The 25,756-nt window shown below is 49.6% G+C and overlaps 1 protein-coding gene and 1 non-coding gene across 8 annotated transcripts in view; one reads left to right on the forward strand and one right to left on the reverse strand.

Annotated features, from left to right (window-relative positions):
- Window positions 1-3,868: 3,868 nt before the first annotated feature.
- On the reverse strand, window positions 3,869-3,940 carry TRNAA-UGC (transfer RNA alanine (anticodon UGC)). Its single transcript has one exon. It is a non-coding gene; the product is annotated as a tRNA-Ala (tRNA).
- The window catches only part of SLC6A2 (solute carrier family 6 member 2), a 47,286-nt gene continuing 25,427 nt past the window's right edge, over window positions 3,898-25,756 (forward strand). For 2 of the 7 annotated variants that reach the window (XM_027092259.1, XM_027092265.1), the window contains exons 1-5: window positions 3,898-4,926; window positions 7,515-10,684; window positions 11,197-11,524; window positions 22,439-22,570; window positions 23,304-23,541. In XM_027092259.1, coding sequence (XP_026948060.1) covers window positions 10,424-10,684; window positions 11,197-11,524; window positions 22,439-22,570; window positions 23,304-23,541 — 959 coding nt within the window. In that variant the 5' untranslated portion in view covers window positions 3,898-4,926; window positions 7,515-10,423. Of the gene's footprint in view, window positions 4,927-7,514; window positions 10,685-10,735; window positions 10,752-11,196; window positions 11,525-22,438; window positions 22,571-23,303; window positions 23,542-25,756 lie in introns of those variants that run through there. The other 5 variants (XM_027092260.1, XM_027092264.1, XM_027092261.1 and 2 more) reach the window with 5 other exon arrangements.

The raw sequence follows: 25,756 nt of genomic DNA on the forward strand, positions 1-25,756 counted from the left end.
TGGTTAAGAACGTGTGCCCTGGAGCCAGCCTAGTTCTAGGTTCAAATCCCACCCTCTGTCCCATCCTACCCATGTGACCCTGGGCAAGGCATTTAACCACTTTCACCATTATTGTTCTTTTTGGAAAATTTTTAAAAATTTTATTGGTTAATACCATTAATTCTTTAATCTGTAAAATGGGGATAATAATAGTGAGTATTATACGAAATAATACTTAGCGTGGTACCTAAAACCAATGAATGGAAAGACTGCCAAATATATAGCAAATGTCTTTTGTGTATTTAGTATGTGCCCAACATGAAGCATTTAGCAGTCATGGTGCATTTAAGCCTTACGAGTACCCTGTGAGGTAAGTACTATGATGAGCACCATTGTATAGAACACTGAGGCACGCATCAGCCCAGACTGACACAACTAGTAAGAACAGAGCCAGGATTTGAAGCCCCAAGCAGTTAGTATGAAAGCTGAGTGCCACTCTGCCTGCTTGTCACATAAAGGAGGCCAGTGTGTCAGGGGTCTCCTGAGAAACTAGGAGGGGAGGGTGATGGTGTTTACCATAAAGAGGGGCAGAAAATCACTACCCTGAGCCCTGCTCTCTAGTTCCCCTGCCCTTGCCCTAAAACCACTCAACTTTCATCTTGGGGGTCAAGGGTACAGGCAGAGGAGGAGACGGGCTTCGTAAGGGCGTGCCTCAGGCTGGTGTTTTCTGTCTGTGGTGCACAGAGTGTGGCTACTGCTTGTGCTGCCATCACTAAGTGGCTTATTAGATTCAGGTTCCTGGGCACAAGGGCAGAGCAGGACCAGCCCAGGCTGGGGGCAGATCCCACAGCCCTTGGCTTCCTTGGGCTGAGGCCTCCTGACAATCACCTTGGTAAGGGTGCAGTTCCCACCTCCATCCCCTTGCCCATCCCACACACCTGCTCTGGGGGTTCTATGGCTGCTCCCGGTACCTCTACAACTGTCCCTTAGACAGTGAGCAGGAAGCAGCTCTTCTCCTTCCATGCCCTAGAGGGCACCCGTTCACCCCTCCCAGGGAGAAGACAGCTCGGCCAGGAAGTGGTTGCGAGTTTTTTGCTAAGTGTAGCCAGAGCAAATGGAAGAAGCCCCAGTGCTCGGGAAAGACGGCACTCAGGTAGGGCAAAGCCAGTGTGAATCGCTATAGCCACTCTCAAACTGGGACTGTGCTTATGAAACATATCACTAATACTGGAATTATATTTTTTTTAAACAGGAATTAAACAGCCCACAGACAGGCAGATGCAGATCCACTGAATCTAAATTTCTGGGGCAGGCCCAGGAATCTGCACTTTGAACAATCTGCTAGACTAATGTGAACTGGGAAAGTGGCAAAGAGGCAACAGAACTCTAGGAAGAAGCAGATTACTTTCAAGGACATGACTGTAACTGACGTCACAGAGCATTGATAAATGAGTCCCTTCCTGTAGTGTTACCAGGTCTTTCCCATTGATTGTTTTATTTAATAGTTGTGTTATCCCCATTTTACAGGTGGGAAACCTGAGGCTCAGAAACCAAAGTCACTCAGCAGGTAAATGGTGAAGCAAGTTTTGAACCCACCCAGCTTTTTTTTTATAAACTCCAAATCCACACTCATAGTTGTTATACCAACCCATATTTGCTACTTCATCCCAGTCTTGGAATTTTTTTTTTTGGCTGCGTTGGGTCTTAGTTGAGGCACATGGGATCTTTCGTTGCAGCGCGCAAGTTCTTCCCTGTTGTGCGCAGGCTTCTCTCTAGTTGTGGTGCACGGGTTTTTCCTCTTCTCTAGTTGTGGCGCACAGGCTCCAAGGTGTGTGGGCTCTGTAGTTGTAGTGCGCGGGTTCCAGAGCGTTTGCAGTATGGCGGGCTCTAGATGAGGCGCGCTGGCTCAGTAGTTGCCGTGTGCGGGTTGCCCCACAGTATGTGGGATCTTAGTTCCCTGACCAGGCATGGAACCCACATCTCCTGCATTGTAAGGCAGATTCTTTACCACTGGACCACCAGGGAAGTCCCCCAGCCTCGGAATTTGAAGTCAGATAGACCTAACTTAAAATTCTGAAGATGATCCCCGCCTCCCACAGATGTGGAGACATTAAAGTTTTTGAAACAACAGCAAGAAGCAGTAACACATATGCTATACCAGGCACTGTTCTAAGTGCTTTGCGTGTATTTATTCATTTAATCCTCTCAACAGTTCTATGAGGTAAGTCCTATTTGGCATCACCATCTGATCCATTTTACAGACGAGGAAACTGAGACAAGGAGAACTTGACCAAGATTTCACAGATAGTAAGTGTGGAGACAAGATTAAAATTCATGCAATATGGCTCTAAGTTCCTGCTTTTACCCATTCTCCCTCTCCAGACTGCAGGAAAAGGTTAACTTGGTAAGTTTCCGAGGAATAGATATCAGAGGGCCAGAAAGACAAGCGGGGAGGGGGTGGGAAGGTAGCTGTATGTGTATGTATTATGTATGACTAGTGACACCACTGGGGAGTGTTTCCTGATGGAAAAGAAAACAGAGCACAGAGACTAGTGGGCAGTCATGTCAGGGATTCTGAGATGGAGTCCATGCAGGAATCTGTAAGTCCCCTAAAGCTCTATTTAAAATGCTGTGTACATTAAAAATGACAAATACACAGAGATAAGGAATACTTACCTTGGATAGGAATACTGAATACTGTAAAAAAAAATGTCAATTCTCCCCAAATTGATCTATAGATTCAATGTAATCACAGTTGAAATTCCAATGGGATTTTTCATGGAACTCAACAAGCTGATTCTGAAATTTGCAGAGAAGAGTTTGCCAAGACACTTCCAAAGAAAAAGAGCTGGAGAGTCTTGCCCCATCAGATGGAAAAACTTATTATATGGCAAAGTTGTTTGTTTGTTTTCCCAGCTTTATTGGGGTATAATTCACAAAAAGTTGTATATATTTAAAGTGTACAACGTGATGGTTTGATATACATATACAACATGATATGGTTACCATAATTAAGTTAATTGACACATCCATCACCTCACATAGTTACCTTTTGTGTGTGTGCGATGAAATGTGTAAGATCTACTCTCTGCAAATTTCAAATATACAATAGAGTATTGTTAGCTATGGTCACCATGCCGCACTTTAGAGCCCTAGAACTTAGTCACCTTATGACTGAAAGTTTGTACCTGGAAAACAATGTTAATTAAGACAATGTGGTATTGCTTGGACACAGAAAACCGACCAATGGGGCAGAATGAAGAGCCCAGAAACAAACGCAACTGTACAAGGAGACTTGGTTGGTGAGTGAGCATTCTCTGCCAATCAGAGCAGAAAAGATAGAAGTACTTAATGAATGGGCCATGACAGTTTATCAGTGATTCATATGAAAAATAGTGAAGTGGAATCCCTACCTCACACCCTACACAAAATCAACTCCATGTGGATTAACGATATAAATATGAAGGGAAAAACTATCAAAATTTATAGTTTAGGAAAATATCAGGTAGGGAAGTGTTTCTGAAATAAATACATAATGTATTTTAATGCATTGCTGCATTAAGATACATTAAAATGAATAACCTCTATCAAAATCACCATATAGAGAAAAAAGACTTACACAACCAAGACAAGATGTTTGCAACGTAAGTGACAAGTGACAAAGATTTGGGCCCAGTATATTAAGAACTACTGTGAATCAATAAGAAAAAACAAGCCAACACAAAATTGTACAGACAACATGTCATCATGTCACAGAAAAAAAGAAACACAGATGACCCACACGTATGTGAAAAGATGGTCCAGGTCATTGGAAGTCAGAGGAATGCATGTTAAAATCACATCTTTTTTTTTGTTTTTTGGCTGCGCCGTGTGGCTTGCAGTATCTTCGTTCCCTGACCAGGGATTGAACCTGGGCCACTGCAGTGCAAGTGCCAAGTCTTAACCACTGGTCCACCAGGGAATTCCCAAAATCACATCTTAAAGATTGGTAAAAAATAAAAGGCAGATAATGCCAAGGGTTGGCGAGGATGTAAAGAAATTGCAAGTGAAGAAATAACAGTGTTAGAGTTTCAGCTGGTCCCACTTTAGAAAATAGTTTGACATTATTTGATGAAGCTGAACAGACACATACTCTGCACGCCAGCACTTCACTAAGTATAGAGCCTAGAGAGACTTGCACATGGGCGTAGGAGCTGTCTGTGCAAAAGGTTCTAGGCAGCATTGTTCAAAATATTTAAAAACTAGAAACAATCCAAATGTCCTTCAAGAGCTGAATGAATAAACAAATTGTTATAATTCAGACAATAGAATGAATATATATAACAGTGAAAATGAGTGAACTACAGCTAACTCCATCATCATGGATGAATCTCAAAAATATTGTATTCAAGCCAAAGGAGTCACAGAACAGTATCTGTAGTATGATTCCTTTTAGATAAAGTTCAAAGAAGGATAAAACTAAACAATATATTGTTAGGAATAGATCCATAGGTGACAATACTGTGAAGAAAAACAAAGAAATTGATGAGTTGCTAAATACAGGAAAGTTGTTACCTTGGAGTGGGGCACACAGGGGCTCATAGGGTATTGGAAATGGTCTATTTCTTAATCCACAGGGTGGGTTCTTGTATGTTCATATTATTGATACTTAAACTATAAATTGCTCATATATTTTTATACACTTTTTCTTATGTATGAGAAATTTCACACTAAATTTTAAAATACCGTGTGTGCGTGCATATTTCTGGGAGAGTCCACATTCATCAGGTTATCTAAGGAGTGTCTGGTCTTCTAACAGAGTACACCTGGGCATGAAGGTTTCTGTGGTCCCATCCTGCTCTGATATTCATCCCCATGATGGACAGAGGCCTTGTGTCAGCCTGATTATGGCTCATCCTGGTCAGCTGACCTCAACCCCCCTCTGCCTTGGAACAGGACATAAACCAGGTGTGAGTCCTCTGTCCCCATAACTCACGTGACCACCTCAGGCCAAAGGATGTATTTGGTGGCTCATGCAGAAGAGGGAGGTCCTCCTTTCCTCCCAGGAGACTGAGTTCCTTTGCCTCGAACACCTCCTTTCCTTTCTCCTTCTGCAGTTCCAGTCCTGACATAACTTCTGTCTCTTTCTTCTTCCTACTGTCCCTCCCCATCTTGCTGATGGACTCGGCCCTCACCAAAAAGCCCGAAAGCAGCAGAGCAGGAGTCAGAGCCCAGGGTGCTGACTCCCAGCCTTGTGCTTTTTCTGCCACCCCACCTGCCAGTGCCTCTGTCCATCCCATAGAGGGTCACGAGGCTTGGCCGGGCTTGTGTTGGCAAATCCACGAAAGGATGGTTTACTCATTCATCCATCTCACCCGTGGAAGGGCTTCGGATTCTATTCTGAATGAGATGGGAGCCACTGGAGAGAGGGAGGAATAGCATCTGAACGCGCTTCCAAATGGTCTTCCTGGTGGCTGTGTAGAGCTTAAACTTCAGGGGGCAAAGGGAGAAGTGAGGGAGGCCATTCAGAGGCTGCCACAGTAATCCAGGTGAGGGATGACATAGCCTGGAACAGGGTGGCGACCTTGGAGGTGTGGAGGTGGGATCTGATTCGGAGCCAACAGAGTTTGCAGTAGGATTGGTTGTGGGAACGTGAGAAAGAGGACTCCAAGGTTTTTGGCCTCTGAGGCTCTACAAGGAAAAATATGCCATCGCCTGGAATGAGGGAGGTGAGGAGGAACAGGTGTGCGTGCAGGTCAGCAAGGGGGCACCAAGAATTCTATCTTGGACATGGGAGTTCCAGGTGCCGTTTACTACCCGTGTGGAGATGTTGGTCTGTATTTAGATCCAGGCAGGGGATGTAAATGGTTGTATCCATCGTCAATGATGGATAGACGCTCTTTAATGCCTATGCCCGGATGTGGTCCCAGGTTGGGTAGGAGTTCCGTAGAGAAGAGTCCTTAGACTCTTCTAACCCAGATGAGTCCCATCGGGGTAGGTTGGAAGCCTCAGGGACACCTGGGGGACTTTAGTAGGAGGTGTCCTGAAGGAGACTGATTTCAGCTCCTAGGGGTCTTTTACTGAGGACACTTTTTTGCTATTTGTAAATGCAGTTTAACCTATATCCATGACCAATGACACAGGGCAGGTCAGTGGCAAGGACATCAGTCTAACGCCCCTGATCAAAAGATGAAAAAAAAGAAAAACAGAAACAGAAAGAAAGAAAGAGAGAGAGAGAGAGGGAGGGAGGGAGGGAGGGAAGGAAGGTGGGAAGGAAGGAGCGAAGGAGGAAAGAAGGAAGGGAGGAAATGTACAGACGAACCTCTCCTCCTCTCTGGCCTTATTTTCCTCATCAGTGCAATAGAGGTGCAGGTTCTGATAGTATCCTCAGGACACTTCCAGGACTGAGCCACTTGGATTCCAAATAACCTCCAGACCAGCCTTTGTGTGTCAGGGTCTTGGTGTCTGCAGGGAGATGGCCAGAGCTGGGCTGACAGCACCAGCCATCACCTTGTGCCCATGGCCTGTGTCACCAAGTGCCGTGGTAAGTGGAAGTGACGCCTCCCCAGGGATCCCGGTAGCTCTGATAATGCTCCAGTCGCCTGCCCACCCACTTGCCCTCAGGCCACCTGGAGGGGCAGGAGGCAGGGCACAGAGAGAAGCCACATGGCCCCATGGCTCTTGGAACTGAGGGCAGGGAGTCTGGGCCAGAGATGGAGAGAGATGTCTTCCCCTTCAGCACAGCCGCGGGCTGGTATCCTCACTGCTGTCCTCCAGAAGTCTCTGAAACCACAAAGTGGAACCCTCAGGACTTGCTGGCGGCCCCTCCAGTGATGTGCATGTATGGGAGGGTGTCTCCCTCCATCTCTGTAGTGAACACTTCCACTGCCTCACCAACACCACTCGTCATCCTCTATTCCTGCCAACGCAGACCTGACCCACAAGCTTCCTACTGCCCGTACCTGGGACTCTGATGGGAGACTTTTTCTGGCAACAGGAGCTCGCTCAGCCCACACACCAGACAGGCTGGGAATGCTGGGAAGTTAGCACCCTTCCAGGGAAGGCTGCAGGGAGCAGCCTTCATGGATAAATACTCCAGCTTCCTTGCCCGGGGATGGGACAACTCCGAGGCACGGTCAATGCTGTCTCCCAGAAGTTCCCAGCAGGACTGACCAACAGCTGCCCACAGCCATAACTGCTTTTTTTTTTTTTAAACATATTTATTGGAGTATAATTACTCTACAAATGGTGTGTTAGTTTCTGCATTATAACAAGGTGAATCAGCCATACATATACATATATCCCCATATCTCCTCCCTCTTGCGTCTCCCTTCCACCCTCCTTATCCCATCCCTCTAGGTGGTCACAAAGCACCGAGCTGATCTCCCTGTGCTATGTGGCTGCTTCCCACTAGCTATCGATTTTATATTTGGTAGTAACTGCTTTTTAACGTCCCCTCTGTTGGGTTCCTTCCCTTTCTTACCTTCCCCCTCCTCTATCAGTGCTTCCAGTATCCTCTCCTAAATAAACGTCTTGAATTCAATTCTTTGTTTCAGGTTCTGTTTCTGGAAGAACCAACAGAAAAAACCCCAACCAAACCCAGCCAACGATTGAGATCTCACCTAGTTCTGTTGTGCACACATTTCTGGAGTGCAAGCTATGTAACAGGATATATCAGGTACTGTCCTTTTCCCTAGTAGGGAAGTCACACAGATAAAGTACTAGGCAAAAATACAAAGCAATATAATGGGGGAGTTTACTCTATTATGGGAGGTGGTTATCAGGGAAGGCTTTAGAGTGGAGGTGACATCTGAGGTTTTAAAGGATGAATAGGAGTTCTCCAGGTAGACAAGAGGAAGATGGACAGCCTACTTAAAAATCCAGAAGTGTAAAAAGGCACAAGGTGTCCAAGGAACCATTAATAGTTGAGTATCTCTCATGTTGCTGGAGAGTAAAGCACAATTTGGAGATGGTAAAGGAATTTTAAGAAGAATGAGGAGAGAATTGGAATAGCAAGAGATGTGGTTAAATAGGCAGGCAGAATCTTGTCTGTACAGCTGAAGGTGTTTTGATATTATCTTGGAAAGATTGGAAGATTTTAAGAAATTATCTTTTTTCTGATTGCATAAGTATCAAATGCTCATTGTAGAAAAGTTGTCAGATAAAGAGAAGTATAAAGAAGAAAATAAAATTACCTCAAATCCAGGGTTAATTAAATCACGTTGATGTGTTGTTGTCTCTCAGAGGAGTTTTATGCAGAAGAGTGAGGTGATCAGATGAGTTTTAGAAAAGGCTCTGGCAGCTGGTGAATATCATGTGGCTGGAAAGATACCGGACACAGGGTAACCAGCGAGGAGGCTGCTACAGTGGAAGGTGATGGGTGGGGACCCTCTGTGGGGATGCTGCAGCAGTGGGAATGGGGCTTCGTAGCAGATTTAAAGGTGGGATTCTCAGGACCAGTTGGATGGGACATGGGGTAGAAGAGAGGAGGGGAACATGACTCCCAGAGAGATTCTGAGTGTCTCCATCCATAAGCTGGTGGAGGAGACACAGGCTGGGAGCCAGGAGACCTGGGTTCTCATTTCAACTCTGTCACTTCCAACCTGTGAGACTTCACAGCCACAGTTTCCTGACCCCCAGATTGGAAAGATGATTCCATTCCTGCTTTCCTCACAGGCTTATCAAAATGGTCCACGGGTCAGAGGAGATGAACGTCCTTGATGGGTGTGGTTCCAGGCTTTCCTCCTGAAACCTCCTCCTTTCTCTGACCATCAGCCTCCAGAAGGCCAAGGCTGACCCACCACCCCACTATTTTCCCCTTTCTCTTCTCTCTGCATCCTTCACAGAGGACATCTCTCATGCTGGTCACCCTGATGAAAATGCTCTAAACACCCTCATGCACCACCATTAATTCATTCACCTTATATAACTGATGCCCTAGTATGTTCCAGATATTAGGAATATGGTAGTGTATAGGACAGCCAAGATCCCTGCCCCCATGGAGCTCGTAAGCCACCAAGAGGAGACATATAATAGATAAACAAATTTTAAAATTTGGATAGTGATGTAATGAAAGGAATAAAATAGGATGATAGGGTGATGTGATAGAGAGTGGGCATACACTTTAAATCTGAGTGGTCAGGAAGGGACCACTGAACTGAGACCTGAACAACTCAGGCAGAGGAAACAGCAAGTGTAAAGGTCCTGAGGTGGGTTTGAGCTTGGAATGTTTAAACAAAAGAAAGGTCAGTGTGCCTGGGCTTATTCAAACTCCTACCTATCCTGCTTAAGAGTTGCCACCTCTGTGAGGCCTTCTTGGATCACCACCCCACCCCTTACTCGCTAATTCAGCTGCGCCCAATTTCCACACCCTTGTGGTCACAACTAATTCTGACCACGCTGATTTGTGATCAACTCTTTGCACACTGGACTGAGAGCTCCTTAAAGCCAGGGACTATCTCCATAGCTCCACCAGCCAGCACGCTTCAGGCATATAGCAGGTGATCAGCATCTACTGATGAATGAATAAATTAACCAACAGGTAAACGAATGAACGAATATCAGGTCCAAATGGCTCACTCCTTTACTTGTTTAAACTCGCCTTCTCAAGTTCCCTGGTCACACTACAACTGCACCCTCCCCCCACACAGCACTCCCTATCCTCTCATAGTACAGATCACCTTCTGATATACTATATGATAATGTGTTTACTTGTTATGTTTCTTGTTTTCCCCTGACTCCCCATGACAGATTGTAAACACCATCATGTCAGGGATTTTTTTTTTTTTAAGGGATTTTTGACTGAGTTGTCCACTAATGTGTCTCAAGAGCCTAGAACAGTGCCTGGCACATAAAAGGCATATGTAGGAACACGTGAGCAAAGGGGTGCATGAATGGGTGAATAGATGAATGAATAGCGACTCTAAGCCTCATACAACAGGGGTCACAACCTCAAATCCCTTGCTAGCCTGCCCATAACAAACAGACGAAGGAGTAAGTGCCCAGTTGTGACCTTTCAATTCGAGCCAGCTAAACAAAACCCACCCAATGGCCTGCAGGCCCTCAGTATGCCTTCCTAGGCACTGAACAGAACATTCCCATTTTGTTGGTGGAGAAACTCTGGCCAGGTGGTTTAAGTGGCCTGCGGCGGATGACAGAGCTGGTACTGAACCGTCGTTGATCTCCCCAGTCTTTTCCCCGTCCCCGCGACTTAGATACTATTTCTGAGAGTCTCGCTCTCTTCCCGTAGTCAGAGGTCAGAGCCTGGTGCCCCCAGGAGCTGAGTCTGGTGTCCCAGTGCGTGCTGCAACGGGAATGGGCGCCCGGGTCCCGTGAGTCGCCGGGAGCGGGACTCCCGCCGTCCCCCGAGCCGCGCCGCGCTCCCGCCCCTGCCCATCCCCGGCCGCGCTGTCAGTCTCCATTAGCGCTAACAGGCTCCAGACAGAGCGGGCCCGGCGCTGGGTTAATGCAATCGGCGCGTTACCTGGGGCGCAGGCTACATTACCAGCCCGGCCCCCGCCCGGCGCGGTCAGAACCAGCCAGCCTGCGCCCCGCCGGCCGCCCCGCGCTTTCAGCGCTCCTCAGGCCGCGCCCGAGCGCCACGCGGCGGAGCCCAGCCCCAGCCCGCGCCCCACAGCCTGGCGAGGCGAGGCGAGGCGAAGCGAGGCGGGTCCGGAGCAGGCAAGGCAGAGCGCACGGCAGCCGGGATCCCGTCGCCGCCGAACGCGTGAGTGCGCCCTGCGCGCGGAACCGAGCTAGGTGTGCCGGGGAGGCCCAGGTTGGGATGCGCAGAGGTAGGGTGCCAGCGAGTTTGAAGTGCAGAGGTAATAAGTGTCCGGGGAGACTCCTGGGGCTCTCGGACGTGGCTCAGACCCGAGCCGAGGGTAGGGGGCAGCCAGCTGCACCCGGCCGGGTCACCGCCCTGGGAAATCTCTGCCTGGACGTGTCCAAACTCCGCCGTTTGGGGACAAGAGAGAGCGGGTGAATGAGGGAAGAGCTGCGGGGTGCCTAGCAGGATCCCTAGGGCGGCAGGGGTGGTCTCCACCTCGAAGTGCCGTCCCAGTCGGGCGCCCCACTACCTCTGCTTCCAAATTTTTCCAACAGACGCGCGCCCTTTTCTAGGAACCTTGCGTCCGCTCAGCGCGCGCCGACCACAGTATCCCGGCGCTCCCGGGAGGCCTCGGGAGGCGCAGGCAGGGTGGAAGGGCCCAGTGACCGCATCTTTTCCTTTTATTCCAGCAGAGTCTCGGCGTGCTCCCAGTATCGCCGACTCCCCTCTCGCCAGCCGCACCCATGCTTCTGGCGCGGATGAACCCACAGGTGCAGCCTGAGAACAGCGGGGCGGGCCCGGGGTCGGAGCAGCCCCAGCGGAAGCGCAAAGCTGCAGAACTCTTGGTGGTGAAAGAGCGCAACGGCGTCCAGTGCCTCCTGGCATCCCGCGACGGCGACGAGCAGCCCCGGGAGACCTGGGGCAAGAAAATCGACTTTCTGCTGTCGGTGGTCGGCTTCGCCGTAGACCTGGCCAACGTGTGGCGCTTCCCCTATCTCTGCTACAAGAACGGCGGAGGTGAGCCCCCTGACGGGCTGGGGGTTTGTACTTGGGAGGCTACCTGAAGTCCACAGCGGTGGCCGGGAGAGGAGCTGGGATACACACGGGAGGAGAAGAGGAGGCGGAAGGGCAAGTCTGGGACGCAGGAAGGGACTGGATAGGGCTCACGGAAAAAGGAGTCCCCTGTGGAACAGGGAAATCGAGGCATGACTTTGGACGGTGATAGGCGCATGCGTGGAAGGACCAGGTTGGGTGAGGAACTCTGACTTTTTGATGGTCCGCAGGAAGGGAGGTGGAGAGCTCTTGACTGGGCGCCAAAAGTGCCCACGGTGACCCCAACTCCAGAGCTCCAGGTTTGATAAAGGACTTGGGTACCCTGAAGGCACTTGGGAGGCCCTGCTCCCTTGGGGACAGAAACCCTGGAACAGAGACGCATAAAGAGAAGCTAGTGGCAGAGAGAACTCCACTCTCGGGTTGGTGGTCCTTTGGCTGGAGGGACCAGAGCACACAGCCTAGGCGGGATTGCATCAGTGGGTACCAAGAACTGGCCTGGTCCTTGAGACAGGAGGCCTGGGTGATTGGGATGAAGCGTCTACCTGCTGGGGTCCTGGCCACGTTGCAGAGTGGAGTGGGAGGAAGGTCTGGAGGAGACCCCAGTCCAGCAACCAGGCTCTCTCCCCCTCCCCCTGCTGGGTGACCGATTACTGTCTGCCCTGGGATGAGAGCCTTGAAATCAACTATAGCCTACTCAGGGGGCAGAGTCCTGGGGGAAGCAGCCCAGGGGGCAGGATCCTGGGGCCTAAAGCCCTAACTCCTTCCTGAGAGCTTCTGCCCAAACCACCCCAGACCTGCCCCCTTTGCTGGGATGAGCTCAGGAGTACCCTGTAGAGAGCCTGGGAAAATGACCCAGAGAAAGAAGTCGGCAAAGGGGTGGCCACCAGCAACCGAAACACTTTTCTATCCACTGGGCCATCTGCCTGGCAGGGGCTCTGGCTCAGGACTCCAGGGGGTCAGAGGGAGGTAGGGTGAGGGTTTGGAGCTGGAGGGAAAGCTCATGACCTTGTTCCATAGGGTCTGGGCCCCTGCTGATTGCTTCAGTGTGTACTCTGGATACTTGCTTTGGGTGAGGAATGGAAAACAGATGATCCAGAGGTGAAACTTTTCCTCGTTTGACTGCTGCATCTTCTCAAGAGTTTCTGGTCAGGTTTAAGCATTCTGGCCCTTTGGACTCAAGGAGGGAGGAAATGCAGATTCTCTGTATTTTTAGCAGACAGGGAGACGAGGAATGAAAGACAGACTAAGAAAACCTAGGACACTCTGTCTAGCATGTCCTCCATGACTGTCCGAGGCTGCGTGTCCCTAGACAGCAGAAGGTTCTGTCATCAATCAGCAATACTGATTGGGTTCCTCTTGGCATGAGCTACAGTGCTAGGCTCTGCAGGGGTCACCTAGATGTATTAACCACCACTTCTGCCTGCCAGGAGCTCTAGTCATCTAAGGGCTTCATTGTCATGCACTACCCATCATTTCTATTGTTATAAGTATCTGTTGAAACTAAAAGCACCCCAGATGGCCAATTGAACACATCAGCTAGATGGATATTCTGGGGCTTTCACTGACACTGTCCGCTCACTTGGCCATCGCCACCAACTGAGAGCGCCTGCTGTATGCAAGGTAGTCTGTACCAGGCGCCCAGGGCACCAAACACAGCACATTTGTCACACGTTCCAATTTTTAGGTGAAGTTGGCCAGAAGCTCCCTCTCCTAGGCTTGCTAGCCCTGCACATCACCCATCCTGAGTCGTTGAGTCATTTGTCTCTTTGTGAGTCTGTCTTCCAAACAGACGGGGGTACATTGAGAGCAGAGACTGTGGCTTTTTCATGCCTGTATTTCTAATGCCCAAGATAAGGGCTAGATCCTGGCAATGTGGTAGAAGGTGCCCGACAAACTTCTGTTGAATGAAAAAAATGAATGAAATTGTTCAAGCCCTCAGAGACCTAATGCCTACCCAGGAACAGCAGAACCCCCAACTCCACCGGCAGGAGCTAACAAAGTGAGGCAGCCTGTGCTGGTGGGAGGCAGGGTTGGCACCTAGAGATCAGAAGCCCTGGCTGTGGAGTCCTGGGTTCCAGCTTCTAGCTGTGTGACATTGGGCACCTCTCCAAGCCTCTGTTTCCTCATCTGTCAAATGGAAACAATGGTGTTCAACTCAGAGGGTTGTTGTGAGGACTCAATGTGATAATGCTGTGGAGGGCCTGGCATGAAGTACGGCCTTAGTAAAGATAGCTGCCACCTCTTATTCGCATCCTTGCGATGATGCGTGAGATGGACGGGAGAGGTGTCATGTGCTCTAAAGGCCTGAGGAGAGGCTGCTTAGGAAAGACTCAGAGGAAGTGAGCTGTGTGGTTGGAACTCAGCTCCTTGGGACGGATGGAGCGCGGACAAGCCTGGGGAAGGGAGCAGGTGTACTAGTTGTTCAAGAATGCAGGAGGGATCGTCTCTGAGATTAGGAGTGCAGACTGGCTGAAGGGCAGGCCGGGAGAGATAAGGGTGGAGAGGCAAGTTGGGGCCAGGCTATGGAGACCGTGGCTGGCAGGCTACGGGGTGGGGAGGTTATACGAGTGAATTTCCATTTCTGGCTAGGATGTCTACGGCTGGCACAATGGAGCAGTGCAGTCCCACATCTCAGAGTCTGAGGCAGCTCCTGTTCTTACTCTGCACCCCTCCAGGGGATGCTTGGCTGGCTCCTTCTGGGCTTTGTCTCTGCTGAGACCTCCTGGCTGCTCCTTGTGGATCAATTCTCATCCAGCAATTATAAAGTCAGGCCTAGAGATGGGCAAGCAGGTTGGCAGGTGGATATCCTGTAATTCTAGAAGCAGCCCAAAGACCCAAGTTCAAATCCCATCTCTGTCACTCGCTCTGAGCTCAAGTTCCACGCTACAGCTGGAGGTGAGCTTGGATGACCCCCAAGATCCGTCCCTCTCCAATGCCTGGCTCAGCACTGCACCCAAGCCAGGACTCACGCACCCTGTTATTTAATAGGCTGTGTTCTCTTCTGGTGCCAGTATTAACACGGTAACCTCCAAGTCCAGCTGTTCATGCTGGCCCAGACTGGAGGATGTTTTGAAATGATAAAAGTGCCAATAGTTTAGGCCCCTGGCTAATATATTTTTTTTTGGCTAATATTTTTTGAATGAATTACTGAGAAAGATCAACCTGTCCGAACATCTTCCCATAAGCCAGCTGCTGGGATGCACGGGGGCAAGTGGCTTCCTTCCAGCCGGGAAAGCCACTCTTGGAAATTCCAAGGCTTTGTTCAGAACCTTCTCAAACAGGGAGGCGGTGTCAGCGGGGCTCTTTCCAAGGTGCTCCGCTCCTGTGGTCTTGGGCCAGGCCTGTGTTGGTCCCCAGGGAGGAGTGGAGAGATCCATCGAGTCCCCGTGTCTGTCTCCTTGCCATGGAAGAGGCCACTCTGAATTATCCTTTGTAAATGAACGCTGCTGTTTGAGATGTGTCCGGCTGACAGCTCTGAGCTGTCAGAGAGATGTCCTTTAAGTTCAGACAGACCTGAGTTTGAATCTGAGCCTGACACTTCCCAGAAATGTGGCCTCGGACAAGGCACTCGTCCTTTTTGGACCTCAGTTTCCATGTGCAGAAAAGGAAGGTGACTGCCTCTCCCCACAGGGTGATATGACATTAGATATAATATAAGCAAAGTACTTACAACAGTGTCTGACACGTAGTAGGGGCTCAATAAATGAAGTTGTTGCTGTTATTTTTATTGTTCAATGATTTTTAACTGCTAGACCCGGGCTAGATACAGGAGTAGGGCAGGGTCCTGATTTTGGAGCAGATTTGATTCTAAGAGGAAGTTAGAAGGGATATAAGGCTGGAAAGTGGTCACACTTGGGCCTGGGGTTTCTAACAGCCTAACCTTATCCCACTGTTTTTTCCCTACCTGGAAAATGGGGATTAACATTCCTATATGGGGTCCCATGAGATATGTAGTTCTGGGTCCCAAATGGGGTTCCCTTCCTTCCTCAAGTGAGCTCAGGGTCTCAGGTACCCACAGACCTTTGGGAATCCTCTTGGCCAAAATATCTGGGGTTCTTGAGGTCAAGTAAGAGGCGGTGACGGGTACAAAAGGCAGGAGTTTGCAAACTCATCGCCCTTGCATTGGGCCTGGCTGCAGGGGGCCATCTACACCCTGAGCTTGCCAAGCCTGAGGCTGATGGTTCAGCTCAGATGTACATGAGCCAGCCAGCTGGTATGGCCCTTCGGCTAACAAGTTTGCAGGAAGGAGGCATTCATCAGGGGCTGGAGCTGAGACTGTGATCTGGCATTACCAGCATGATTTGGCCCATTGCTCTGAGCTGGCCAAAAAGATCTAGAGGGACTGTTTTCAACAAGGTGGGATTTCATAGGGATAAATGTTACATCCTGCCCCGTGATCCCAAACCCAACTGCCTAAGTAAGGATTAGGCCACAGCACAAGTGGAGAAAGGCCCCGGGGCTTTCATTAGCTGCAATCCTCTGTGTGAGTCACTGCCGGGATCCATTTATTTAACAAAAAAACCCCACTTACTAAATGCCTGTCATATGCCAGGAATATAGAGGTGAGCAAAAGGCAATCCCTGCCTTTAGGGAGTTCATAGTCTATTACAGATATTCTACAAGTTAACGTCATTTTCAATTCTGTTATTGGAGGTACTATATCCCAAATCAGGGAGGTGAGGTTCCACTCTGTTCTTTGTGAGTTATATTTCCTTCTCTAATATAGTTCTGACCATTCCAAACACCCTGTAATTTGTTCCTCTTAAAGAGACCAGGAAGGAAGAGGTGGGAAACCAGAATCTTCGAGGAGCTTCATTAGTAAGAATCAAGTCAGATCCTGCAAAGTTGACACGGAGGGAGAATTGTCACAGGAGGGGTAGCCTCAACTCCAATTTCCCTGAATTTCACCCCCACTGACCTCCTTAGAGGGGCGGGGTTTAATCTACCAGAGGAGCAAGCATGTTTCCTCATTGGAACTGTCCTTCTCTCAGAACTAGAGATGTGTGATGGCAGGACATGCTTCCCATTTACAGAGCACCTCAGTGCCAGGGACCTCACCTCCGTTATCTCTAATGATCACAGCAAACCAGTGATGCAGGTATTATCCCCCCTTACAAAGGGGGAACCAAAGCTCAGAGAAGTCACATTGGCTCGAGGTCACAAAGCCATAAATAGCATGGTTGGGGGCCAGGATTGCCTCAGATCGAGGCAAGGGGGTAACAGGAAAACTCCGTTTTTGTACACATTCTACCGTCTTTTGACACCAAATATGTGGGGTTTTTCTTAACACCAACCCATCCTCCAACTTTGGGGTGGGTGTCCTACCGTTCAATTCTGACACCACCTGGAGTTAGTGCAGACCCCACAGGTTAGGGCTCAGTCTCACAAGAGTTCTCTCACTTCACAGGCCAGTCACAAGGGTCAAATGTCACCTGTGCTTCTGACCAACCGGCTATAATCAGGGGTTCCCATGACCCCCTCTGCAGGTTTGATAATTTGCTATAACAGCTCACAGAACTCAGAGAAACATTTGCCAGTTTGTTATAAAGGCTATTATGAAGGGTACAGGTAAACAGCCAGGTGAAGATGTACACAGGGGGTGAGGTATGGAAGGTTCCTGGGTGTAGGAGCGTCTGAGCCCGTGGAGTTGGGGTGCACCACCCTCCCAGTATGTGCACGTGCTCGCCAGTGCATCAGTCCGGAAGCTTTCCAAACCCCCTATGTTCGGAATATTTATGAAGCCTCCTCACAAGGGCATGATCGATATTAACTCAATCTCTAGCCCCTCTTCCTTCCCTGGAGGGTGGGCGTGGGGCTGAAAGTCCTAAGCCTCTAATCATGGCTTGATCTTTCTGGGGACCAGCCCCCATCTAGAAGCCCACCAAGAGTGGCTTCATTAGAAGAAAAGACACTCCCATCACCCAGAAAATTCCCAGGGATTTAGGAGCTCTACGTAAGATGCTCCTGTCACCCCCATCACGCAGGAAGTTACAAGGGTTTTAGGAGTTCTGTGTCAGGAGTCCAGAGCAGAGACAGGGGGTCTGCCCTGGGCCCTGTGCCCTGATCTGCCCTCCTCTCTGCCTCCCCCACGCCAGGGCTGAGAGGGCCTGCCCACCCAGAGCACTGATTCTAACCCCCATCAAACTCCAGGTACCTGGACTCCGGAATTCCCTGCCCAAACACTCCAACATCCACCCACCCCAGTCTACAAGGTCCTCTTACCTGGACCCTGCTTCCCCAGCCTGGACTGTGTTACAGGCCTGCACAGCCCCAGGCCCAAGGGGAAGCCAGAGGCTGTGGACAGAGCTTAGACATGTGGGCACAAGAGTCCACACGTACATGCAAAAGGCCTCACACACTGCTGGTTGGAGCTGAGGTGGGGATGAAGCAGGGTGCGGGCTCCCCCCAGGCCTCCACACTCCAGCGCAAAGCTCCAAGAACTGGGGATTCCAGTTTTGAACTTTATAATAGAACCATGCTGAGTTGTCAAGGTAGGATGATAGAGCAGGTTTGGCTTAACAGCTGTGGCCTGAGTTGTCACCTTTAAATATGTGGATATCGCAGGGTAAGTCTCCACCGGTGCTCTTGTCCCCATTTCTACAAGTCGGGTGGGCCTGCTGCATGCAGCCCTGTCTCTACTGAAATCTCACCTTCTTTTGCACCCTGATGTCTGTACCCTTGGGGTACCTGGGAAGCGGGGACAAATCTGGCTACCGTAGGCATTGACCAACTTTTTCTTGGAATTCTGGTGAAAGCCACGGGCAGTGACCACCCATAGCTGAGCTACAGGCACCAGGCGAACGGTCCTGTGGGTTTTTACTTCTTAATACATCGGGATGTGGCCAGTTTGAGGAATCCTACCCTCCACCAACTGGGAAGCTGGGCCAGTGAGGTCTCAAGGGACCCTCCTGTCCCTCCTGCAGCCCCTCCCTGATCAGTCTCTCCACCCCCACACCAGGCCTGGCCCGCACCTCCTCTTGCTGAGCCACCTCCCACAGGCATCCCGTCCCCTCCCCTGGGGTCCTCCTCACCCACCAGGGGTCTGCTCCAGCACTTCCCATCTGAACTGAGTGACCACGGCTTCCCTTTTCTGAGGACTTGACATTTGCACAGAGGGGTCCAGAGCCCCTCTCTGACCAGTAGGGTTCCTCTCTAATGGCGGGGCGGCATCTGTGTGTGCCAGACAGATGCTCTTCTTACTGAATTCATCCAAAGGCCACGGGTCGGAGTCCCTTTCGCAGTTGACAGTCTTTTCTTCCTGTGTTCGTGTGAGTGTGTTGACGTGCAGAATCCGTGTGTACCTTTGCATGAAGATGTACAGGTGTGCATCTGTGTACGTGTGTGGATGTTGGAGACCCCTAGGAGCTGAGACCCTCGGGAGGTCTGCCCCTGTCAGCCCAGCCAGAGCATTCCAGAGCCAGGATTCTGGGTCTGTAGCTCCTCAGGTTCTCAGCTCTCTGGCCCTGCATGAGGCTGGATGAAGCTGACACTGCCACGCATGGAGATGAGGCAGGGCCGTGGGAATGTGGCACTTATGGGCCTTGCAGAGCAGTACCTTCTAGGAAGTTTGCAACCAGCCTTGGTGTCCCAGGAGCTGCTGCAGGGCTGTTTCTAGGAGAAGCATCCTTAGCTGACCTCAGGCACCCCTGAAACCTCTTTCTGACTCTTCAGCTCTGTCCTGGCTTCCTCCAGATCTTTCTGCAAGGGGGCTTAGGCCATCTCCCTGGTCGATGTCCTCTTTTAGAATAAGACACTGGCCACTGGGCAGCTTTCTGGTTTTCATTCATACTCAGCCATTCCAACATTCTTGAACGTTCCCCATCTGTTACCACCTGAAGCTTTGGCTGCCCCGCATCAAACGCACTTGGAAGAGTCTTGGGCTTGTGCAGACCCACAATCTTTCCTCCTCTCCTTCCACTGGAACTCCCAGCCAGCACAAGAGGGTTATTTACCTACAACTGGGCAATTTACCTACCTGTTGGCAGTGCCACCCAGAGGGTTAGAGTTGGGAAAACTGGCCAATGTGAGATCCCTGGTGAATTGGCTGACATTGCTTTTTCCTCTGGTTGTAGAAAAGAACATCTAGTTGACAGAGGCAAACCACGGTGCCGAGATCTGAGCCATGACTCCTGGCTTTTTCCTTCCCTGTTGTCCCTTGGACCACTGACTTCAGTCTTCAGGCCTGTTAAATACTCTAATACATCTATTTCCCTTACTCTCTGGCTCCAGGCCCCCAAGGGCAGTGACAGGTGGCCACAAGGCAGATCCAGATGTGGAGTCAAGCAAGCATATTTACTAGTTTGGACAAGCATCTTGACCTTTCTAAGCCTCCGTTTCCTCATCTTTTACATGGGATTGGTGGTAATTCTCAGGGATGGTTTTAAAGGAATAATTATGCAAAAACTTAGTGTGTGGCTTGGCATATAACGGAGCTCAATAAATGGTACTTGTTACTTTCAGCAGCTCCACCGTCACCACCACCACCCCGACCTCCATCAGCATCACCGGCACTGCTATCAGCAGCGTGAACAGACGTGGGTTCTAGTGCCAGACTAGCCCTCTCTGTGTGGGGAAAGAGAAGGGTGGAGATTGAGAGTAGAAACGAGGAGGGGAAGAGAGAGGTTGGCATGTGGCCGTTTCAAAGAAGTCCAGCCTGGAGCAGGGGCTGGAGGCTTGGAGCAGCCCATGACCAGCAGACCATCTGGCTCAGCTGGCCCCAGAGTCCCAGTTTCAGATCACCCTCCACCAAGCCTCTATGCAGACTCATGTCCTCCATCGAGGCTGGGATATTCTGGAATCAACAGAATATTTTGGGAATGGCTCTGGAGCTCTGGAGCCAGGCAGACCTGGGCCCAAATCTCAGATCTATCACTGACCAGTTGGGTGAATTTAGACAAGTCACCATGCCTCAGTTTCCTCCTCTGAAAAATGGGTGTAGCAGTTGCCACCTGAGATGGTTTCTGGGTAGGATAAATGGGATCACAGACGTCCAGTGCCCAGTGCCCTGCTTGATACATAGGAGGTACTCGTGTTCCAGTGGTTTCTTCCCTACTGCCCACCCTGCTAGTCCGTCTCCTGCTTCAGAAGGACTGGGTCTCAAAGCACTGTGGCCAAAACTTCATGCTTTGTCCCTAAGAGCCCTGGGCTTCCTGAGGAGAAGCCCTGGGAGGAAAGTGGAGACTGACAGTCTGAGTAGCTGGGGGAGTTTGACCCTGGGTGCATGCGACTTTGCCACAGTTCTCTGCTAGCCTGGTGCCCCAGTTTCCACATCTGTAAAATGGCGGTAGTAATACTTTTAGGGTTGAGGCGAAGATGGAATGAGATATTGCATGGAACACAGTGCCGGGAACACAGTAGGGAATATTATATTCCTAATATTATCATCGTTACGCATTTCCCGGTTTCTGCAGTTTCCTAGTGCGGGCGGGTCAGAGAGTGTTTGGTTTCCAAGGTTACAACATCTCAGCCAAAGGCCAATGGCGGGAGGAGTGTGGATCTGGCCTGGCCACCTCCGGTTGCACCAGGCCAAGGAGCAGCCTAGGCTGACGTGGCAAGTACCCCTGTGAGTCACCTCACGGCGTCAGAGCCCGTTAAGCTCACCCCAGGCTACCAGGCGTACTGAGAACTGTCTCTGGAACTCAGACGTGTCTAATTCTACCAGGAATTTTCCCAGGGACTTGCTGCTGCCCATTGCCAAGGGCTCCCTGTAGCTTCGGCAGTGTTCTGGGTGGGCATCTTCCCTGGTCAGAGACTTGAGCCTCTGACCTCTTTGATCCGGTGTTTGTTTACCTTCAGCCAGCAGTAACAGAGTGAGCTTGATGGTTGGAAGACATGAATGCGAATCCTGCTTCTGTCACTTAGCAACAGTGCAAACAAAACCAATTCGACTCCCTTCTCTGCCTTCAGTTTCCCCTGGGGGGAAATAATGACCCTCTCTGATTATTTCTGTGAGCTGATGTGAGACTAAGGACAATCCAGTGAGGTCAAAAACCCGAGGTGACCTTAAGCTGATATAGACATGAGCAAAATGAAAACTCAGTCATATGTAACTTTGGGCACTGTCTCTCCCTCTCTGGCCTCAATTGCCTTACCTATAAAAGGAAGGGTTTGGGGTGATTGGCATTCCCCAGAGTTGTGATTCATGAAAGAAAGGGTTCTATGTTGAAATTAATTTGGTAAAGACTGCACCTGATCTTCCTCATAGCCCGTCACAGCTTGTGCTTGTGTATCAAAGGCTAGGAGAATCCTGTAAGAAACAAGCCTATTTAGCTTTTTTTTAAATTATTTTTTTAATTTACTTTTGGCTGCTTTGGTTCTTTTGTTGCTGTGCATGGCTTTCTCTAGTTGTGGCAAGTGGGGGCTACTCTTCGTTGCAGTGCGCAGGCTTCTCATTGCGGTGGCTTCTCTTGTGGAGCACGGGCTCCAGGTGCACGGACTTCAGTAGTTGTGGCTTTCAGGCTCTAGAGCACAGGCTCAGTAGCTGTGGCTCATGGGCTTAGTTGCTCCGCGGCGTGTGGGATCTTCCCAGACCAGGGCTCGAACCCATGTCCCCTGCATTGGTAGGCAGATTCTTAACCACTGCGCCACCAGGGAAGCCCAAGCCTGTTTAGCTTTGATGAACACAGATTTTACTAATTTGAGCACAGAACCTCATTATTATGACTATGATTATGACTACTGCTATAACTATTATTATGTTATGGCTATTTGTATTAATTGCTCTGATTTACCTACCACGAGACATTCCTTGAGAAGTGGCCGGGTGCCATGAATGAGGACCCTCACAGCTCTGGCTGACATGGGTCCACACACTCTGAGGGGCAGGCCCAGGGCTGAGCAGGGATCTAGGGGCTCACACTCTGCTTCTGTGTCTTCCAGGTGCCTTTCTGATCCCGTACACCCTGTTCCTCATCATCGCTGGCATGCCCCTGTTCTACATGGAGCTGGCTCTGGGCCAGTACAACCGGGAAGGGGCAGCCACTGTGTGGAAGATCTGCCCGTTTTTCAAAGGTAAAGAAGGAATGTGGGGGAGTCAAAGGTTGTTCTAAAAGACTTCTGTGTGCCCCTGGAGAATCTGCTCCAAAGGTGGGATCTGCGGTAGACCAGCTCTCTCGAGATTTACAGTTATTGGCAAGGTCAAGCACGTCCACCGTTCAAAGTTACATGGAACGCATTGGGGGTGTCAGGGACAGCTTTAGCCTAGAAAGTCTGGAAATCTGGGTTCCAGTCCAGGCTGTACAGCTGAGTAACCAGAGGGAATCTGTTTTCCTGATTGGGAAAAACTCATAGAAGTGTCAGAAGTACCCAGAACACATACCACTACTCTCCCCTCTTGCTCCCATGGCAGACATGATAAGTGGATCACGTGCCTTTCCACCATGGGCAAGGGGCTTCCTTCCGCTGGGAGAGAATGTTATCATGCCTCAGTGTTATCCTGCCCAAGGGGTGGGGGGAGCTGGGATACTTATGCTCCAACACCTGACCCGGCTGCTCCCTGGGGCATTAAATGTCCTGGCACTTTCGCCTTGCCTGATGATAAGTGGACAGAAGGGGCTCCAGGGGCAAGAGAGAGCCCTCAGGCAAAGGAATGGGGGGTGGGGCCCTAGGGGATTTAGGGCTCCGACAATCTGCTACAGAAAAAAGAGAGGTGTGGGGCGTTGGGTAGTGCAATGGTTGGAGCAAGCTCCCCAGGAGAGGTGGTTCTGAGGAAGCCCCTGCCTGACCCCCTCTGCCCCCCACCCAGGAGTTGGCTATGCTGTGATCCTCATTGCACTCTACGTTGGCTTCTACTACAATGTCATCATTGCCTGGTCACTCTACTACCTCTTCTCCTCCTTCACCCTTAACCTGCCCTGGACTGACTGCGGCCATGCCTGGAACAGCCCCAACTGCACCGACCCCAAGCTCCTCAACAGCTCCGTGCTGGGCAACCATACCACGTACTCCAAGTACAAGTTCACGCCGGCAGCAGAGTTTTATGAGTAAGTCATCAACCCCTTGTCCTGTTCACACGGGCGCATCGAGACCTGTGCTGGGCAGGACCTGAGCCAAATGCTAAGGAAAACCACAGGAGGGGAGGGGGCCACGCCAGTCACTGTAATGTGTACTCAGCAGCCACCACAGGCATGATCCTGGCTAGAAGCCAAGGATACAGCCGTGGACTAAGCTTGAGGAGCTTGTGTTCTGGCGCAGAATGGGGGTGGGGAGACAACACACTAGCAAAAAGGTAAGGAAGCAAGAACACTGTACAGCGTGAACATGCCCTTCAGGAAATCAAACACATTTTAGGGAGTATAAGTGCTCTTAAGGAACTAAAACCAGTGCTACACAGTGATTGTGTAGGGAAAAGGAACTTTAGTGCAGGTGGTCAGGGAGGGCTTCTAGGAGGAGGTGTCGTAAGAACTGATGAAGTCAGCCAGGGGAACACCTAAGGGCTCATCTGGTAGATGATGGAGCTGCAGTGAACCCAAGTCAATCTGATCCTGAAGCTGTCACCTGGTCCACCGTGTGCTGCTGTCTCTCTGGGGCTTCCATGGGTGAAAGTAGCCAGAGTTTGTGAGTGAGATTTAGGAAGCAGGAGGCAGGCCAGCTGTGTACAGCTCAGAGAAATTATTTGGACTATGTGTATGAGAGGCACTGACTGGTGTAGAAGACAGAACATCTTTTAAAAAAAGAAACATTTTATGTTGAAATCATTTTAGAGGTAGAAAAAAGTTGCAAATGTAGTACACAGAGCCCCTGTAGACCCTTCACCCAGTTTCCCCTAATGTTGACACCTTATACAACCATAGTGCAATGATTGAAATCAGAAAATTAACATGGATTAACTAACCTGCTAAAGACTATTTTTGAATTTGTTAGTTTTCCCACTAATGTCATATCCTGGTCCAGGATCCAACCTAGAGTCCCATGTGGCATTTAATTGTCACATCTCCTTAGTCTCCTTCAATCTGTGAGAGTTCTTTAGTCTTTCCTTGAGTGTCATGCCCTTGATGCTTTTGAAGAGCACTGGTCAGTTTTTCTATAAAATAGCCCTCAGTGTGGGTTGGTCATTGTTTTCTCCTGATTAGACTGACTTTGACATTTTTGGCAAGAATAACTTGGAAATGACATTGTGTCCTTCTCGGTGCATCATATCAGGGGGTACAGGATGCCAGTCTCTTATTACTAGGCATGTTGACCTTGATCACTCAGCTAAAGTGCTATCTACCAGCTTCCTCCTGTGCAGAGGTAGCATTATTCTCTGTGATTAGTAAGTGTCTTCTGGGAAGTTACTTTGAGGTTATGCAAATATCTCATTTGTCATCAGACTTTTGCCCACAGTTCTTACCATCCTTCAATGAGTCTTGCAAACAAGGATTATTATTTATAGTGTTGATCTAAAGTGATTTCTAGTCCCATCATTCCCTCTAGATTAATTGAAGAGAAAAGTCCCTTTTCCCCTATTTATTCATTCATTTGTTTACTCATTTATTCATTTCTATCAGTATGGGCTCATTGGTATTTATTTTATTCTGTGGTTTTAACCCATAGCCATCATTATTTATTTTGTTGCTCCCTAGAATCCTCTCAACCTCTACTCCATCCTTTTAAGTCCTTGAAGTTGGTAATAGTCAACTTGTTTTCAGTCACCTTATTTCAAATGTTTGCATGGTGGTCTCTTCAGAATGTAGCATCTATTGTCTTTATGCTTCAGGCGGGGGTGAGTCCCATTTTAGCAACCCCTACACAACTGTTAGCAGCTAAGCAGAAAGTCCCTGGTACAAACTGTGGGGCAGGACAAGTAAATCCCACTCAAACCTCACTCTCAAGGTACACATGGTCTGAGTAGTGGTTGGAAAACTTTCTAGTAAAAAATTAGATAGGAAATATTTTGGGCCTTTGTGGGCCACGTAGGTCTCTTGCATATTCTTTATTTGATTTTACCCTTTAAAAAGATAGAAACCATCCTTAGCTCACAGGCCATAACTCAATGGGCCACAGCTGGATTTGGGGATGGGGCGGGGAGGGGCGGGGCATGGCTTGCTGACTGCTGGTCTGGAGCAGTCCTGCTCAGGAGAACTCCCCATGATAGAAATGTCCTATGTCTGCACAGCCCAGTGCAGTAGCTACATGCCACACGTGGTTAGTGAGCAGTTGAAATGTGGCTAGCGTGACTAAGTTGAATTTTTTTTTTTTTTTTTTTTTTTTTTTTTT

The sequence above is a fragment of the Aethalodelphis obliquidens genome, unplaced genomic scaffold (assembly GCF_003676395.1).
Source record: "Aethalodelphis obliquidens isolate GAN/ISIS:26980383/991018 unplaced genomic scaffold, ASM367639v1 scaffold75, whole genome shotgun sequence".
NCBI classification, from domain to species: domain Eukaryota; kingdom Metazoa; phylum Chordata; class Mammalia; order Artiodactyla; family Delphinidae; genus Aethalodelphis; species Aethalodelphis obliquidens.